Source organism: Cuculus canorus, chromosome 1 (assembly GCF_017976375.1).
Source record: "Cuculus canorus isolate bCucCan1 chromosome 1, bCucCan1.pri, whole genome shotgun sequence".
NCBI lineage: Eukaryota > Metazoa > Chordata > Aves > Cuculiformes > Cuculidae > Cuculus > Cuculus canorus.
Window position 1 is genome coordinate 188,529,185 of NC_071401.1, and position 16,584 is coordinate 188,545,768.

Sequence of the window (16,584 nt, forward strand, 5' to 3'; positions counted from 1 at the left end):
GAGCAGAGGGACGTGGCCCAATCGCGACCCGCCACGCTGCGGACCAATCGGGGGGCACTGCGTGAGCAGAGCGCCGAGATGGGGCGCGGTGGAGCGCAGTGGGAGGAAGCGAGGTGGCCGCCATCATGAGAGCGGGCAGGCGCCAGCGCCGTGAGGCCGTCAGGTTCACCCGCCATTTGTATTTGGCAGCCGCCCCGTAGCCCTTTCTCTGGCTGGCGCGCGCTGTGCCCTCACTCAATATGGCCGGCCGGGGGCGCGGTCACGTGCTCGCGGGGCTGGGGCCGGCGGCTCTCCCCGCCCCTCCTCCGGCGCCCTCTGCGGGGCGGCCACGTGGGCGCGCGGGCGGTGAGTGCGGGCCGGGCTGAGGGCGGGCGCGGGTGGCGGGTGATGCTGTGGGCTCGGCCCGGGGCGAACCGAAGGGGGGTGACGTTAAATCAGCCCCGTGACCCTAAGGCGGCGTTGCCGAGGCTTCGGGCTCGGCGGGTGCAGCGCGGCACCTCCCTTAGCCCGGGCGTGGGGGGGTGCGGCGCCTGCGGGTGATGCGGGAATTGGGTGCTGGTATAGAAAGTGGAATAGCTCTTATTTAAGATAGAGCTAAATTTCATCTGAGTAACTGTATATTTTGAAAGTTAGACAGAATGTTCCTCTGATAACGTGTTTTCTTTCAGACGATGTTTTTCCAGACGTTAGAATCCTAGAACGGTTTGGGTTAGAAGGGATCTTAAAGATCATCCAGTTCCAACCCCGTGCGGTGGGCAGCGACACCTCCCACTGGATCAGCCTGCTCATACCCCACCCAGCCTGGCCTTGAACACCTCCAATAGTCACTCTTTGGAGATCATAGAATAGTTTGGGTTGGAAGGGACCTCAAAGATCATCTAGCTCCAACCCCCCTGCCATAGGCAGGGACACGTCTCACTAGATCAGGCTGCCCAAGGCCCCATCCAAGCTGGTCCTGAACACCTCCAGGGATGGGGCATCTACAGCTTCTCTGGGCAACCTGTTCCAGTGTCTCACCGCTCTCATGGTGAAGAAATTCCTCCTTATATCTACCCTAAATCTGCCCTTCTACAGTTTATACCCATTCCCCTCATCCTATCACTACAAGATAACACTGCCTTGTGTGAGGCGTGATCTGTGCTGAACAGATGTCTCTTCTGTAATCACCTCTGTATGTAGTCTTTCCCGATCTCAAATGGAAGGCCAAGCAGAGAGGTGGCTCCAAAGCTCCAAATTAGCAAGAATTTTGACTGGTATGAAGTTCATAATAGTGTGAAAATTAGTCTTTGGAAAGTAATAGAAAATGCGTAAGATTTCTGGGGAAACTTATACACACGCATGTAAGTGGGAAATACATTCTGTAACTGGCTCTTGTCTGGTTGCACGTCATTGAGGGAGATCAGTCCCTCACGTTTCCCAGGCCTGATAAAGGATACTCGCTTTCTAGATCCCCAAAATGAGTGTTGGAGAGTTTATTTGTCAGCAGTTTTGGTATCAGTCGGACCACTGCTTTTGAGGTGGACAGGGTGCTCCCAAAGTGGTGGGGCAGCAGGCCAGCTAAGGAGTTGCAGCGGGAGCAGGCTGGTTTGGCTTTTGAGTTTTTTGGTTTTTTTCAGTCAGGAGCATTCTATGCGTTTCTTCACCAGTCTGAACAGTGACATTGTCTATAGAGCTTTGTTGTATCCTTCATAGTTGGTGCTGTCCCAGGCTTTGCTTCCTGCCTCAACTTTCTCTTATCTTCTTTGTCTTAATTTTTCGTTGTAGCTGGCCCCCACACTCATGGGGAAATATGTATAAGGATAGCAACTGTAGTGTTCCTTCTTAGAAAAGAGGATACTGCAATTCTTGCAAGTACAAGGTTTAAATCTGACCTCATTCAATAGTTAGCTTTAGAGTAAAGTTGGAAGAGCTGTTAAAGCATAGAAAAAAAAAAAAAAAACCATGAAAATTGAAGATAATAGAACATAGGTTTTAGCAAAGCTAGACCAAGCCAAAGAGGGAGGACTTTGTGGTGGGATGATCTTGGTGGTTCCGCTTAGATGCTTCCCTACAGAGCATGTGAGGGAGTAAAATACAGACTCTGTAGACAGATTCAACATGCAGTTTGGCTGCCAAACTGTAACATCTTTATACTGAAGAGTGTCTGGAAAATGTGAGTGAGCTAAATATGGTGTATTTTTTCATGGGAAGGGTAAAATGTCCATTATTGGAACTAAGGACACTTCCACAGAAAAAAGTATAGAAAAAGAGTAAACCATTCTTTATGGAAGTGTCTGACTCTTTTTTTAGTGTAAGAAAGCAATTCATTTTCACTCAGTTTAGTCTCAACAAAGGATGAATTTTTTGGGTTTGATTTCTCTGCTTTTCTATAATTCAGTCTTGATGTAAGCTTCTGGAGGGAGTTGGTGTGGCTATGTTGTACAGATCTGATGAAGAGTCTTCTAAAGTTGTTACAGTGTTAATGATAGATAAAACTATTTGCTTACACTATTCCTCTAATCTTCATTATTGAAAGATTATTAAGTGAAAATCTTTTTCTGTGGTTTTGACATTTAAAAATAAAAGTTGTAGTTGCAAGTGTTTCGCTTTTATATAGCAACTTTATTTTAAATACTAAACTCAGTGTCTACCTGCCTTGATAAATCAAGCATCAGTTTTTGACAGTGCATGTTATCTTGACAAGACTGTTAAGTTTATTAAGCTTTATCTCAGAAACCTAGGTGTTGTCTTCATGCTTTGTTTTTTATCTTTGTTTTTTATCTTCTAGAGTGTTTCCCTTCAGGGAACCTCAGTGTTAGGTATAATTATCTTCAAAATCTATGAGTATGCTGGCAAGCTTACTTTTTTCAGACATGCAAAAGAATTGGAGTCAATAAGATAAAAAAAGCCTTGTATTTGTGGGGTATGTAGCTTCACTGGCATTCTGTTGGTTGAGGAAGTCAGGGATTGATTGTTTTTGTGGTGAGCATGTAAAGATATCTGGAGCAGGCTATGTTGTAGAGTGACCAGAGTATAATAAATGCAATATTTATTGGTGAAGATAATGTTTTTTTATCACACAACTGATAAGAGAGGGGAAAATATAGAGCTCCTTGGCACTGGGGTCCTATGATCAGGCTCCTGAAATGTTAAGAGATTGTGAGTTGCAAGTGAGGAATTAACTACTTTGCTGGTATGTTATATGGTGCTTCACATGACACACAGGCTTCTCAAATGCCCGTGTTGCTGTGTGCAGCAGCAGGTTGATCCTTTGGTGTTCATTTTTCTGTCAGGAAAGTTTAGCCAGAAACACAAGATGCCTCTGTTTATTGGAAGAATTCAGCAAGAGAGCTTTCTTGACTTGTAAGAATTTGTATTAGGTAAATTGCCCTGTGAAAAGGCTTAATTTCTGCCAGACACTTCTTGAAGTGCTCCTGATGGCGGTCCCGTACCTCTGTTATTACTGCTGTGGAAAAAGGATTCGGTCGTAGCATAAACCATTTTTATCTGTCCTCGTAAAGAAGTAATGCTAGGCACAGGTTATAAAGACTACTTCACACTTCCTGGGATGTGGTTTATTTAGATTCTTAACATTGCAAAACAAACAAAAAATGGTAAGGACCTACCACATAACTCTGTCTTTGAGCCCAGGACGAGAGCTTCAGTCACATTCTGTGAAAGTGGTAATCGTGAGAAAAACAGATGCAGTCAGTGAGGAACATGCAATTTAGATGAAGTATACAAATTCCAGAATTTGTTTGTGTTAGCTGTGAAAATAAGGAACATTAGTTCACTATTTGTTTCTACTAATGAGCAGGACAAACATCGATTCAGGAAAAGGTAACTCTAGGAGGCAGTTGCTAAGTGATCGTAGCAAATATGCCAGCTGTCTTACATCTGTTTGTTGGACATATTTAGACCAAAACAGGAGAAAACATCTCTAAAACCCCAGTTGTACCTTCAAGGTGCTATATTCGAATTTTTGTTTCTCTGAGAGCAGAATAACAGTAACCAAGATCTTGTCCTTCATAAAATTGTAAGCTTAGAAAAAGTAGGAAACTTAATTTAAAAAAATATGGAATAGATTACTGTATTTTTGCTAGGTGTGGTCATGGAAAATAACTTTGTAGGTTTTTTTTAACTGGTTTGCACTTTGAAACCAGAAGGGATGAACTGTTTTCTCATAACATTGCTTATACTTATTTACTCTAGCATCTCCTGCATGATTTTATTATCATGATAAACTACATCATAAATACAACCATAAGAATGGCTCAGCAGTTTTGTGAAACTAAGCACTAGGGAAAAATCCCCTTACTTTCTGGGTAGCAGTGCGAAGCATGGGGTTCAGACTGTTTTATGCCCTATGACACATGGTGTCAGTGTCTAAGATGATTTCGTCTTTCACTCACCGACTCTAGACCTGGCAACTGGCAAACTCGGAAGATCAAAGAGCTGTTGCTGAGCAATTTCTCATCCTTGTGGTTCCTCTCCCACTAGTGTCAGAGTCCTAGGCAAGTGAGAGTATGTTCTAAAGATCACGTGTAAATCCAGTGTGATTTTAAAGTGAGAGTAAATTATGAAGCTCTCTCTGCCACAAAACACACACATAACTGATGTGGCCCTCTTGGCAGTGGTGGCAGTGAGGAACACAAAGGGAAATACTTTCTTAGGTAAGATCCATGTTATCTGAATTTGTTTAGGTGAAAACTGAAATCTTTGCATTTACAGAAGGTGGCATAAATCCTGACATGCTGCCTGAATATGTTTTTGGCTATCTGCTTTATTCATTGAATATATAAGAAAAATTGGATTTATTATTTGATTTATTAGTCTTTATTTAAAATTTTACACTACTGTAGTACTTTTTCCTTGCATTACCAATCTCGGTTTTTGTGTTTGTACACTTCACGTCATCTTATTATGTTTTCTTTTAATTTTCTTTCTAATAATAGAATATACGTGGATTTCAAACCCAAGATGGCTCAGAAGCGGAGTTCAAGTGGTCGATCATTCCCATTGCTGCTATTGATTATTGTGGCCTTTGTTCATTTAACTGTCTGTCCTTTTACAAAAGTGGAGGAGAGCTTTAACCTACAGGCTATCCACGATGTAGTGTACCACCAACTGGACTTGGATAAGGTAAATTGGAAAGAAGGTATTCTTTCTTGGACACTGTTAAAGATCACAGTTCTGTGCTATATGAGTAGGATAAATGCAATGTCAACATGATTTATCCCAGCTTTCCTTTGTTTCTGATTTGCGTATCTTACTTACATTTTCCTTTTTGCAGTATGACCACCATGAATTTCCCGGAGTTGTTCCAAGAACGTTCCTTGGACCAATATTTATTGCGGCTCTTTCCAGCCCAGCTATATATGTACTTTCTGTCCTAAGAATGTCAAAGTTTTACTCCCAGCTGATAGGTATGAGAACTTTAAATTGTAAGAATAGAGATATTTTTGCTACTGGACTAATGGGTGACATCGTTGTAATATTCAGTGTTTGAATCAATGGTTAAAATGTGATATTCTTTTCCTTAATGAGGGATTTTACAAACTGTAGGTACGTAGAGCCAGTGTGAAAGTTCCATGCCCTCTTTGGGGTAACTAATAGAACAGAGAAAGTCTGCGCTAACAAATGTCAGATGTAGAAAAATCAAGTGTCTTCAGAGAATACACTCCCATGTGTACTTCTGTGTATGCTTCAGAAAATATCGTTTAACTTGGGCATAGAAACATTGACCTTTGTGCAAAGGTATGAGAAAGTTAAAGGTGAGTTAAAATAGACAAATAATGAGGAAATTTGAGGTTTGTTAGGTTTTTTTTTTCCTTTTAAGTGGGTTATGTTGTGATATCTTCAGTATTATTTTTCATAACTTCTTCCTATTACTTTATATAACATGGTGGTTTGTCAATGATCTGTCTGATATTATTCGTTTCCTATTTTTATTCTTCTAATAGTCCGAGGAAGCTTGGGGCTCAGTGTGATTTACACATTATGGAAGTTGCAGAAAGAAGTTAGAAAACAGTTTGGAGCAACTACATCAACAGTCTTCTGTCTCATCACTGTTACTCAGTTTCATTTCATGTTTTACTGTACACGAACCCTCCCTAATGTGTTTGCACTTCCTTTTGGTAGGTATTCACATAGGAATGATTTTTAAATATAGAAGTTCTTCTCAAATATATCAATAGTTAAAACACAGAAACTGTGTGTTCAGACCTAATTAATATATGTACTTGATTAAATTGTATGATAACAAGACTAGAAAACTTAAGCAGCTCTGATTTCTTTCATTTTTTTTTATTGTGTATGCTTAGAACGACTGTTGAATCAAGGAATAAGAATATTTATGGACTTTTATCAGATGGCTTTGATTAGCTAGATGTTTGAGTACACATATCTGATGCATAAAATGTAGAACTATTGAAAAGGCAGCAGTGCAAAAGAAATCTGTGAACATAGTATACAGAGGAACAGCTTTTTCACAATACTGTGGAACAAACTCCCACTGCAACAAGCTCACCTTCCTTTTCAGGAGTTATCTACAAATGTAACAGTTTGTACACTTAAGAAAAGAAAATCAGTTTTCCCCAGAGATGATGAGAGGGAAGATTAACCACGTGATAGATATTAGCTGAGTCACTTAATGCTTCAGTGCAAGTTCTACTAATAAAATCATGAGGCTGGAGTAAGGATCAGAACTGAAAAACAAAACAAAAAGAAGTTCAGTTGTCAGATAAACACTGGGTAGTAATAAAATTTTTGGCTAATTCCTGCAGGTATTAAAAAATACAAGTTTCGTGGTTTTGCACTGTTAATGTTCCACACCTTTTCCTTAGGAACATGACCACTTTACTATGTAGTCAGTGTTACTGTGTGACTTAAACTGTCAAAAAGTAGAGCCAGCTTCATCTATAGAGATACGGTGTGTTTCCAGCTAACCACACAAATGGATTTATAGTTCTTTCTCCCTGAACAGTACTCTGGTTTTCATATTTGAAATGGGTATTTATATAATGAATACAGGATATTCTTAGCCAAAAGAATAAACTAACTCTTCAGGTGATACTGAGCAATAATAATTATAAATCGTAGTTTGGAAGGCTTTTCACACTCCTTTGATGTTTGTTTAACTTTTTTTTTTTTCCCACTAAAAACTACTAAATATACTGCATAGGAAGAGTTCCCATGTGCTGCTTCTGTGGTTATACTTTTCCTAATTACTTAAGGATCAACAGAAAGTTGAGTGTTGTTCCAAATTATATTTCTCTAATGAAGAATTTCTGGACTAGATACAGTAGGAAGACCAAGAGAGGATTGATGGGAAGTTAGAGGAACAAGATGCTAGCACTTGTTGAGAAAAGTGCTGCCCTTTAGAAAATGAATAGTTCAAGCATGTCAGGTGGTGTGTTTTATATATTTTTCCAGTGCTCTTGGCATTGACGTATTGGATACAGCAGAAGCAAAGGCCGTTCATTTGGTTCTCAGCTTTGGCAATTATAGTCTTCAGATCAGAGCTCTGCATATTCCTAGGCCTCATGCTCCTCGTGACATTATTAACTAAAAGAATCTCCATATTCAAGGTGTTTTCCCATGCTGTTCCTGCTGGCATATTTTGGTTAGGTAAGTGTTTGCTTGGAGAAAAAACAAATGCCATACTTTAAGCTCAGTGGGGGTTTGGAGATGTGACTGACTTCTCTGGTGGTCTGGCCTTTAGGGCTTTTTTTTTTTTTTAAATTTATTTTTTGATTTATTACATTTCCTAGTAATATGGCAGGGTTATTTATCTCTGAAAAATTCCACGTGAGGAAATAGGTGTGGAAGGAGCAGTAGAAAGATACTGCAATCCCCGCCTGTAGTTGCGTACAGTACTATGTCCTGATCTTAAAAAGGCTTAGACACGCAAGTTGACTTCAGTATAGTTAGTACTTTGCTGTAGCTACTTGTGCATTATCAGTTGTAGTACTTATTGCCAAGATAATAAGCTGAATCCCAGGATAAAATACAACATGTGACAGACAGGGATACAAAGCAAGAGAGTTCTGGGGAAAGTTACAGTTCAGCTCTGTTTATTACGTTAATTATAATAGCTTGAGTGATTATCCATGCTAGAGAGTTTGAAAAATCTCCTTGTCTCTATCCGTCTGTGGAAGGCTCGTGTACGTGCCTGCAGATACTCTGAGCTTCTCTGCCAGCCTACCTAATTAAAAATGCTATTGTCAGATGCCTGATGGTGATCTCCAGTAGTGTGCTGTCTCTTCCACAGTGTGGACAGTAAAAACAGTAAAAGATCATACCACGTGCACTTGGAGGCATCTCACAGGGTAGGAGTTTGGAGGCCCAATGGGAATTAGTCAAGGATTAGTATTCTTATTCCTTCTTTGGACAAACTTTGTAAATACCAGAGCAGTTTTCATTGACCTGAGAGGAGGAGATGGAGATGGAGCTGGACAGATTATGCTGCTCTCTTCCTGTGTTTTTGCCTTTCATCCCTTATACTCCTTCTTCTCTCCCACCTAATAAATAGTAGCAAACTCCTAGAGATTGTATTTCTTAACCTAGCTTTACAGTAAAATTCCATTTAGTACCATTTGAAGTTAACCTCAGTTTCTTACCATTTATTACATATAATGCTCTACTATTCTTTTAAATCAATCTTTAATTAAACCACTGTTTTTCACACCTGGGCTTGGTGTGGAGCAAATCTCTATCAGATTCCTATTTAACATGCTTTTGTTAGGACTTCTATTAAGAAGTGTCTCCACTCCACCCACCCCCCTGCATTTCCACTGCAAGACAGACAGATTCAGCCTTCTCTGGCTTAACTGAGGCTTACGATGTATGTTCCAGTTTATGTTGATCTTATTAGTGAATGTGCAATTTGGATGTGCTAGCGTGCTTTTCCCTAGCTTTTAATTCACACAGATTTGTATTTTCTTAATTCTTTTAGGGGTAACTGTTGCTGTGGATTCTCTATTTTGGAGGCAACTTGTGTGGCCTGAGGGGAAAGTGCTCTGGTATAACACAATTTTAAACAAAAGTTCCAGCTGGGGAGTATCCTTTGAAATGTCTGGGAAATTACTCTGTTAAACACTATAAGCCAAAGCAAGGACTTGGTGTAACCTGTTCCTGAGACTCAGTTATGGTGTTAAGTTCTACTTTTCATGTAGCATTTTGTTATTTGAAGGCTATGAGACAATGTCTGTTTCTTAGATCTTTCCATAAATTTTAACTTTCCTCTGCTGATGCTCTCCTTTTTTTTCTAATTTGTGTTCTACCAACGTAAAGCCATTTTTTTTTCCCCTTGATTTTGCATGTTGCCCATCATTAGCACCATCTAATGTGCATCTGTTGGGTGATGTGAATGTAGTTACGCAAATGCTTTTATTTCTCAAATAAAAAAGCAGAGGAAAACAAATGCTTGGAAGCATGTGATGTATCAAAAGTATACTGCATATTTGCAAAATATGCATGAACTTCTGTAAAGAATAGTTACTTTACTTGTTAGCAGTGAAAGAGTGAAAGCATCCTTCCTTAACCCTCCTTTTCACTTTGAAGACCTCCCCCTTCTTGTGGTATTTCTACTCTGCTCTGCCTCGTGCTTTGGGATGCAGCATTATATTTGTACCTTTAGGTGTAGCAGAAAAGAGAACTCGGATACTACTTTTGCCTGCGCTGGGCTTTATTTTCTTATATTCGTTTCTCCCACACAAAGAGCTGCGTTTTATCATATATACTTTCCCTGTCTTCAACATAGTGGCTGCTAAAATGTGCTCACGAATGTAAGTTCAAAAATGTTTTTTTCCTCTCTGAAAATGTGAAAGAAAAGCAAAACTAGTATTACTATTTTAATGCACTTTTTTCCATCTTGAGGTCTTCACATGCTTTAGAAAGGATGTCTGTATCATTGTACCCATTCATCTATGGGTACATGGTAATGAGGGAAACGAAGACAAAGAAAAGTTAAGTGATTTGACAGAGGACCATTTGGCAAGTCTGGTCCAGAGTCAAGAATACAGACCTGATTTTACTGTTATGCTGTTACAGTTCAGTTTATTTTGTCCACCAGAGAAAGAGACACGTTTTAATGTACTACTATATTGTTAATATAATTTACCTTAGGAGACAGTTTAATATACAGGTGGGGCTCTTGAAACATGGAGTTTATCTTAACTAGTTCAACTTGGGTATATTGAATAAAATTTGAAGTTAAACTCTGAAATTCTTTGAAAGAGAATGCAGTCACAGCTAAAGGTTTTAAACACAGAAATGCTTAGCTTTCTTCTTTCTTGTGTTAGCTTTACTAGTGAGAACATTCTAATATTATGTCCCTAGAAGCTTATCTTTCAGAACTGGATAGTAAATGCAGTATGAAAGAAAAATAATGGTTTCTTCTTACTCATGTTTACTTTCCTCCACAGTCTGAATAACTACCGGAAATCTTGGCTGTACAAACTTGGATCTTTCTTTGTTATAATGCACCTTCTAGTTAATGCTGCTTATTCAGGAACATCTTTATATGTTTCACATTTCAATTATCCTGGAGGAGTGGCAATTCAGAAATTGCATGAGTTGGTACCTTCAACAGCAGGTACGTAAAGCTGGTTTGAGGTATGTTTGCCTAATTGCAGTTGCAGGGGTTTTTTGCTAGTATGTTTTTACATACATGGATATTACTTCATACTATTTACATGCACCTTTTCTGTTACTGTTTTGTTAATTTATTAATCAAAGTGTTCTTGTAATACTGAAACTGTATTTTTTTTTTTTCATTTATGTAGACGTCTCTGTTCATATTGATGTGGCTGCAGCACAAACAGGAGTTTCTCGGTTTCTAGAAATCAATTCAGATTGGAGGTATGTTATGAATGAGGTATTTTGATCTGGAGACAGGAGACTGCTTTTTCTCCTTTTGTGTATGCACAGGGGGAAGCATCACAGATAGGCTTTCCAGTACAGCATATTTTTTAAGCCGAGTCAAGAACAATGTAAATCTTCAGAGAATTTTTATGTATGCAGTGCTGCCATTTCAGAAATAGAGCGCTGCAACGTTTGTTTTTAAATTGTTTTAGTTGGTTCTGGTTTGTCTAAATAGTGTAGAATCTTTTAAAGACATCAGACTGCCAAACAATTGTTAGCTTACTAAAACACCAGTATCTTTAATGCAGTTATGTTTGATATCTCACTGGATCTTGCAAAACACAGCTGTAGATGAACACTTTCTGCTGTTGGCAGAAGAGTGTATATAATTGTGGGGGGTTGTATTTCCTTATTTTGTTTGGTTTTGAATGATGTGTGGTGATGTGAAGCTTATCTGCCTATTAATATTCAAAGCTTTTTTTGTTTGTGAAACATCCTTCACATAGATGGCATTGAAGCTGATGTTGTAGACTGTCAGTCACATTCATTAGCTCTGAGAAAAAGCAGTTAAGTGCTTTGTTACTGTGACCAGCAGTGATGTGCAGTTTTAAGAACCAGAATATTGAATAGTGGGAGACATTTGTGGGGTGACATGGTTGGCTTTTCAGGATGCAGTTTAAGTGCTGTGAATATGGAGTTCTTTTTCCTCTGTTACAGTCTTCAGGATCAGATGAACAAACATAATTTAATTATTGGTATGTTTAGAGATAAAAGTATTCTTCTGGGAATAAAGAGAAAGAAGGGAAAAGTATACTTCTGAGGGGATTAAAAAAATCATCAAGCTTGTTATGTGTTATTTCCGTGCTCTCTCTCTCTCTTATAACATTGTGATGGCATGAACAGTTTAAAGCTGAAATGCCTTTATAGTTACCAATCCAATGTTTATTTCAAATTGTTTTTTTAGTGTTCAGTCTAGAGAAAGTCTTAAGCCATGAACAGCCAAGAGGAGATATTAAGCTATTAATATAGAAGTGGTAGAACATGCATGAGAGCTAAAATGTTCCTATCTCTCTTTTTTTAATATACTCATGTACACACGCTACTCTGAATAATGCTTAATCTCAATGAGCTTTTTGAGGTGGTGGGGTTTGGGGTGTCTGGGGCTTGCAAGGCTGTACTGCAGTGGGATTGGAATGTGAACAGATAATATCCCTGTCAGTGATAGATGTTTCATAGTGTTGCAGCTACAGAGCAGTTTGTCTCTCTCACTTTTATCTTTACTCATCATAAAGATGCCTCAAGGGAGGGCTGTTTCATCATAAAGTTTCACATTAAAAAAAATCAGGCAAAATCCACAACTGAGCACCATACAGAGGACTACCACTCTGTCTGACAGCACAACAGTGCTGTCTAGTGGCACCATTTTCTCTTTACCCAGGGAAGTGACAGCCTTTGAGATGGCTTGAAACTAATTTAGTATCTTCATAGTCTGTATTCATCAGGTGAAAACAGATTTATGGATGGAATGGCTATGAATGCTGATGATTCATCAGGATAACTACAATCCATAAATGAAAGTGTCTTAAAGTTAATGGCTTTCAGCAGCATGCTCAGATTAGATCTGTTTGCCTCAAGAAAAATGCAAGTGATCCATTATTTTTCTTCAAAGGATGATTGAAAGAAGCTTAATACAGATTCTTACATAGGACAGGTGTTACAATCTTGTCTGCAATTAGCGCAGTCTCTTTGAACCAGGAATAAATATGCTGTGCAAGCTTAAAGTATTTAAAAATAATAAAATTCAGAAACGCTTGCAGCCAAATGAAAGGCCCTTTATTTGCTGATGAAGAAAATGCAAAATTAATAGTTGGTAGAGTTGTAACGAAGTATGCCATGCCTTCTGCCAATTTGAACACGTGTACCATCCTAAGTGGTACTGTGATCTTTTTGGAAATAGCAGATGAAATTAGTGTGCAAGTTTTATTTTTTCACAAGAAGAAAGCACTTGCTCAGTGTGTGAAGTCTAATTCTACATTGTATGTTTTTTGTACTTCTGAATTCTGAGGGTTTGTTCTATGTTGCCAAAACTTTAGCTAACAATCCACACAAATCCTCTAGTTTTCTGAAGAGTAGTTGCTTTAGATATCTTAAATGTTGATGACTGCTATTTGTGGGAGTGTTGTAAAAATATAAATTGAGGTTGTTTCCAGTTTTCTAGAGAATTGAAGCAGATGAGAGGCCGGGTCTGCAAAGAAACAAGTGGTGGAAGATGCAGCCTGGGTGTACTCTTAGATGCATTTAGGAGTATGTAGGGTTGGGATTGCACTGCTTCTCTACCAGCGTCCATGCCTGTAAGAAAAGCCACAGCCCTGAGTAAGTTGCTCATGAAATGTGTTGGAGGAATCAGGTGCCTAAGAATAGGAGCTCCAAGAGCTGGTAGAATACAGTTCACAGAGAAGGGCAACGGAAAGGGTAATAAATTGGGCACTGCTTTTCTCTTGGGTTACAGGGCATGGATGTTCTTCTGTAGGTAGATGCCTAAGACTGTCTTGTCATAAACAAACTAAAAGGAAGTAATCTCCATCTTAACCTCTGTCTTCTGGACCACTATCCAGCATAAACATAGAACGTTTTTCTGTATATAGAGCCAAGGTTTGAAGCCAGGTCTCCCACTTCTGGAAGCACACCTAACGGTGGTCAACAGGGTGTTTTTAGATGGACTTACTTAAGCCTTTTCCTTTGAAGTTGATGGATTGAGGACTTGATAAAGTTGCCATGTCCACTATGAGGGTCCTAACGCTTGAGCTATCAATTCCACCTGACTCTTCAGTGAATGAATAAATAAATATTGCGAAGTAGAAAATTAGAGGTTCCTACACCTCTGTGATATAACAAACTTAAGTTCTGGGCTTAGATCAGATAGAGAGTTGCTGAATCTAGATTTTCACATCCTTGCCAAATGCTTAGGTCATTTGTTTTCTCATCCTGTGAATTCCCTCTACTCTTAGATTAAGTCCTTTTTAAAAAATAACTCTAAATGTACATGTTAAATACATGAACATTAGAACTCACTAGTTAACTTTTTATATATTTAGGTACTTAAACAGGTTTATAAAAGCTGACCCAAAGTGATCTGTCCAAACAGGTCAGGGAACTGAACCCAGAAATAACAAGTACCACTTTAATACTATAATTGCCAATATTTTTTCTTTCCGACAGTGTTCAAGGAAGTCTTCTTCCTGCTTTTCTCTGAGGTTTCAATGTATGACTACCAGAAAATAATGGTTTCTGCTAAAGTGCCTCATAACATTTTTTTTTTTTTTGGTTAGGAAAAAGACCCTGAACTACACCAACCCTGCGCTTCTCCAAACTACAATTCTTGTGGAGTAAAACTTAAAAATGAGTTCAGTTTTCTACAGCCTTAGGCTTTTGTGTCCTTTCTCCACAGAACTGAAATAGAACTCTAGTGAGCAATTTTCTAGGAGTTGTGGTTTATATCACAAAGCAACAGAAAGACTTGCATGGAATGCCTGGCTCCCTACGATCTTCAAAAATACTATTTCCTCCTCCAGTATTGGTTAGTTTAATCAAGAGATATAACTGAGAATATTACAGTTCCTTGTGTGTTTCATCTTGGATACTACATGCCCTTGTGAAAATGGAGGTGTTTAATATGTAAAGAGAGGAATGTAAATAAGCCTTCTTTATTCTTTACAGGTATGACAAAAGAGAAGATGTAAAACCAGGAGACCAGTTGATGTTTTCTTACACACACATACTGATGGAAACAAACCCTCTTCAAATATCACATTACAAGACAACCCACAGGCCACTGGCAAATATACCTGGCATCAGTACAATTGGGCTGAACCTTACTGCACTACCTCCTTTTACTTTAAACTTGAAACCAAAATTAGTACTGTTGGAAAAACTTCCTCTGTCATCTTGACGGTGAATTTTAAGTACGTCTTTTGATGTAATGTTGCTGATGACTGAATCGTCTAAGACAGCAGCAAATTGTCATTCCAGCACTGCAATTCAGCCGCTGTGGAAAGGCATGGAAAACCTGTTTACCAATCGATATTTAGCTTTGTCATGTTCCTTACATAAATATTGCAATGCATTCCTAGTCAGCATATACTAAAATAGCAAGTTGTATTGTTAGATGTTTGAGAGAGGCTACCAAAAGTTTAGTGGTATTCAGTAAAACCTGTTTCCTGGGTTTGGGTAGCTGTCTGTTTCATAACGTAGCGCAGGCATGTCCTAATTGTCCTATACAAGATACATAATGGAACAGGTTTGTGCTACGGCAATAATTTGATATGTAATCTTATGTGTGCAAAGATTTATTACTTGATGTATCTGCAGAATTGTAACCCCCTCAGCTGTCAGGCTGCCCGTGTGAAACTTAATGATGTTATCAACATATAGGAAAGCCATACTCATTGTAGCTTCATCACAATACCTAATTGTGCCCTGTAGGCTACCAAACTAATTAAAGTGAAAGTCACTTAAAAAGCAGTCGGACCTCTTGACAAGCACTGTCTCGTAACAGATTTGAGTATTAAAGGATGGTTATCTTTATTCCAAAAGTTCATGAATAAGCAGCAACTTGGATTTCACAGGAAAAAAGAATTTTTAAAATGTTGTTTCCCTCTTCTGCTGTAATGATACTATCTTAATTTGCAGTGCAAAAATTTACCTATGAAAATATTCACTTGGATACACTTTAAGAAGATAGGTGCTGTTTTGCTTTTTTTTTTTATTTTTATTAAATAGTCCCTTTGGAAAGGAATAATCTAACGTGCCATGTGTTGAATTCTGTAAACTAGAATAAAATAAGCATGCTCTGTAGTCTGTTTGTTTAGATGATTTTGTTAAGAGTGTCTGACTAGATTGCTGAATAGAATGAGGGAAGGGATAAATAAGGGAAAAAAGAGTTTTGGTCAGGGCCAGTTATAATATGACAGGAGCTCCATTAATGTAAAAAGTCAGCATTGCTGAAGGAATCAAGGGCAGAAAACTATTCCTTCATGACTGAAAACTTGAGTAAAAAAAAGCTTATTAATAAAGTGGTTTGGCTTTTTTTTTTTTTGTTTTCTCTTAAAAGTGTGCTTTATTCAGGAACTACCTTTAGTTGTGTACATTTCAGTTTTTAGGACCATGTTTTCTTTTTATTCTCTAGATGATGTATCAGAGGAGCTGATCTGGTGGGGTGGAGCCTGCTCCCCCGTGGGAGGCTGTTGCTGTTGCTGTTGCACTTACTCGGGCTGAGCAGGTCTGGCCAAGGCAACCTGCAGAACTTGTTGGTCCAGTCCCCGGCTGCACTTGAAACTGAAATCACTCAAATATTATCTCTTTGACTTGTCTTTGGAAGAAAACTCCTCCAACGCCAATTTGAACATCAAACAATGCACAAGACAGATGGAAGTCACGTGTAAATAGCTGAGAATTTGAAACAGTGCAAAGGAAAACTTTTGAGTAAGGATGTAGGTGTTTGCCTTAAGCCTGATCATTGACTTCATGTAACTCCCCCACACTGTAATCCACAACTCAAGAACCTAAACTGGCATTCTGCCCAGGCGCAGACAAATATCTGTACTGCTGAAGCTAGGTTAGTTACTCCAGCTTTCCAAACCCCTAGTTGTCAGAATCCCCCAGCAGAAACTTGCTTCTATTAACTTCAGAGGAAGCCTAGAGCTATTAAACTTATAACAGGTATCTCTAGCTAATTGCCAA

General features: G+C 38.9%; 1 protein-coding gene across 2 annotated transcripts; it reads left to right on the top strand.

Annotated features, from left to right (window-relative positions):
* Positions 1-211: 211 nt before the first annotated feature.
* Positions 212-15,917, top strand: ALG12 (ALG12 alpha-1,6-mannosyltransferase). 2 transcript variants are annotated; one of them, XM_054054132.1, is made up of 10 exons: positions 212-345; positions 4,935-5,121; positions 5,273-5,405; positions 5,943-6,116; positions 7,414-7,608; positions 8,936-9,039; positions 9,544-9,767; positions 10,407-10,576; positions 10,767-10,842; positions 14,563-15,915. In XM_054054132.1, the coding sequence occupies exons 2-10, from the start codon at positions 4,960-4,962 to the stop codon at positions 14,792-14,794; spliced, it is 1,470 nt and encodes a 489-aa protein (XP_053910107.1). In that variant the 5' UTR covers positions 212-345; positions 4,935-4,959; the 3' UTR covers positions 14,795-15,915. The 2 variants fall into 2 exon arrangements, with proteins under 2 accessions (XP_053910107.1, XP_053910096.1); XM_054054121.1 differs by lacking the exon at positions 212-345 and adding an exon at positions 431-2,152 and having other exon boundaries at positions 14,563-15,917.
* The last annotated feature ends 667 nt before the right edge of the window (positions 15,918-16,584 follow it).

What these genes read in the sequence shown, in the direction of transcription:
- ALG12 (XM_054054121.1), top strand. Translation starts at nt 2,040, where the DNA reads ATGCTTCCCTACAGAGCATGTGAGGGAGTAAAATACAGACTCTGTAGA. An exon ending in GTTGGTACCTTCAACAGCAG is followed by an intron (nt 10,577 to 10,766) that starts GTACGTAAAGCT and finishes TCATTTATGTAG; the next exon opens with ACGTCTCTGTTCATATTGAT. An exon ending in GAAATCAATTCAGATTGGAG is followed by an intron (nt 10,843 to 14,562) that starts GTATGTTATGAA and finishes TATTCTTTACAG; the next exon opens with GTATGACAAAAGAGAAGATG.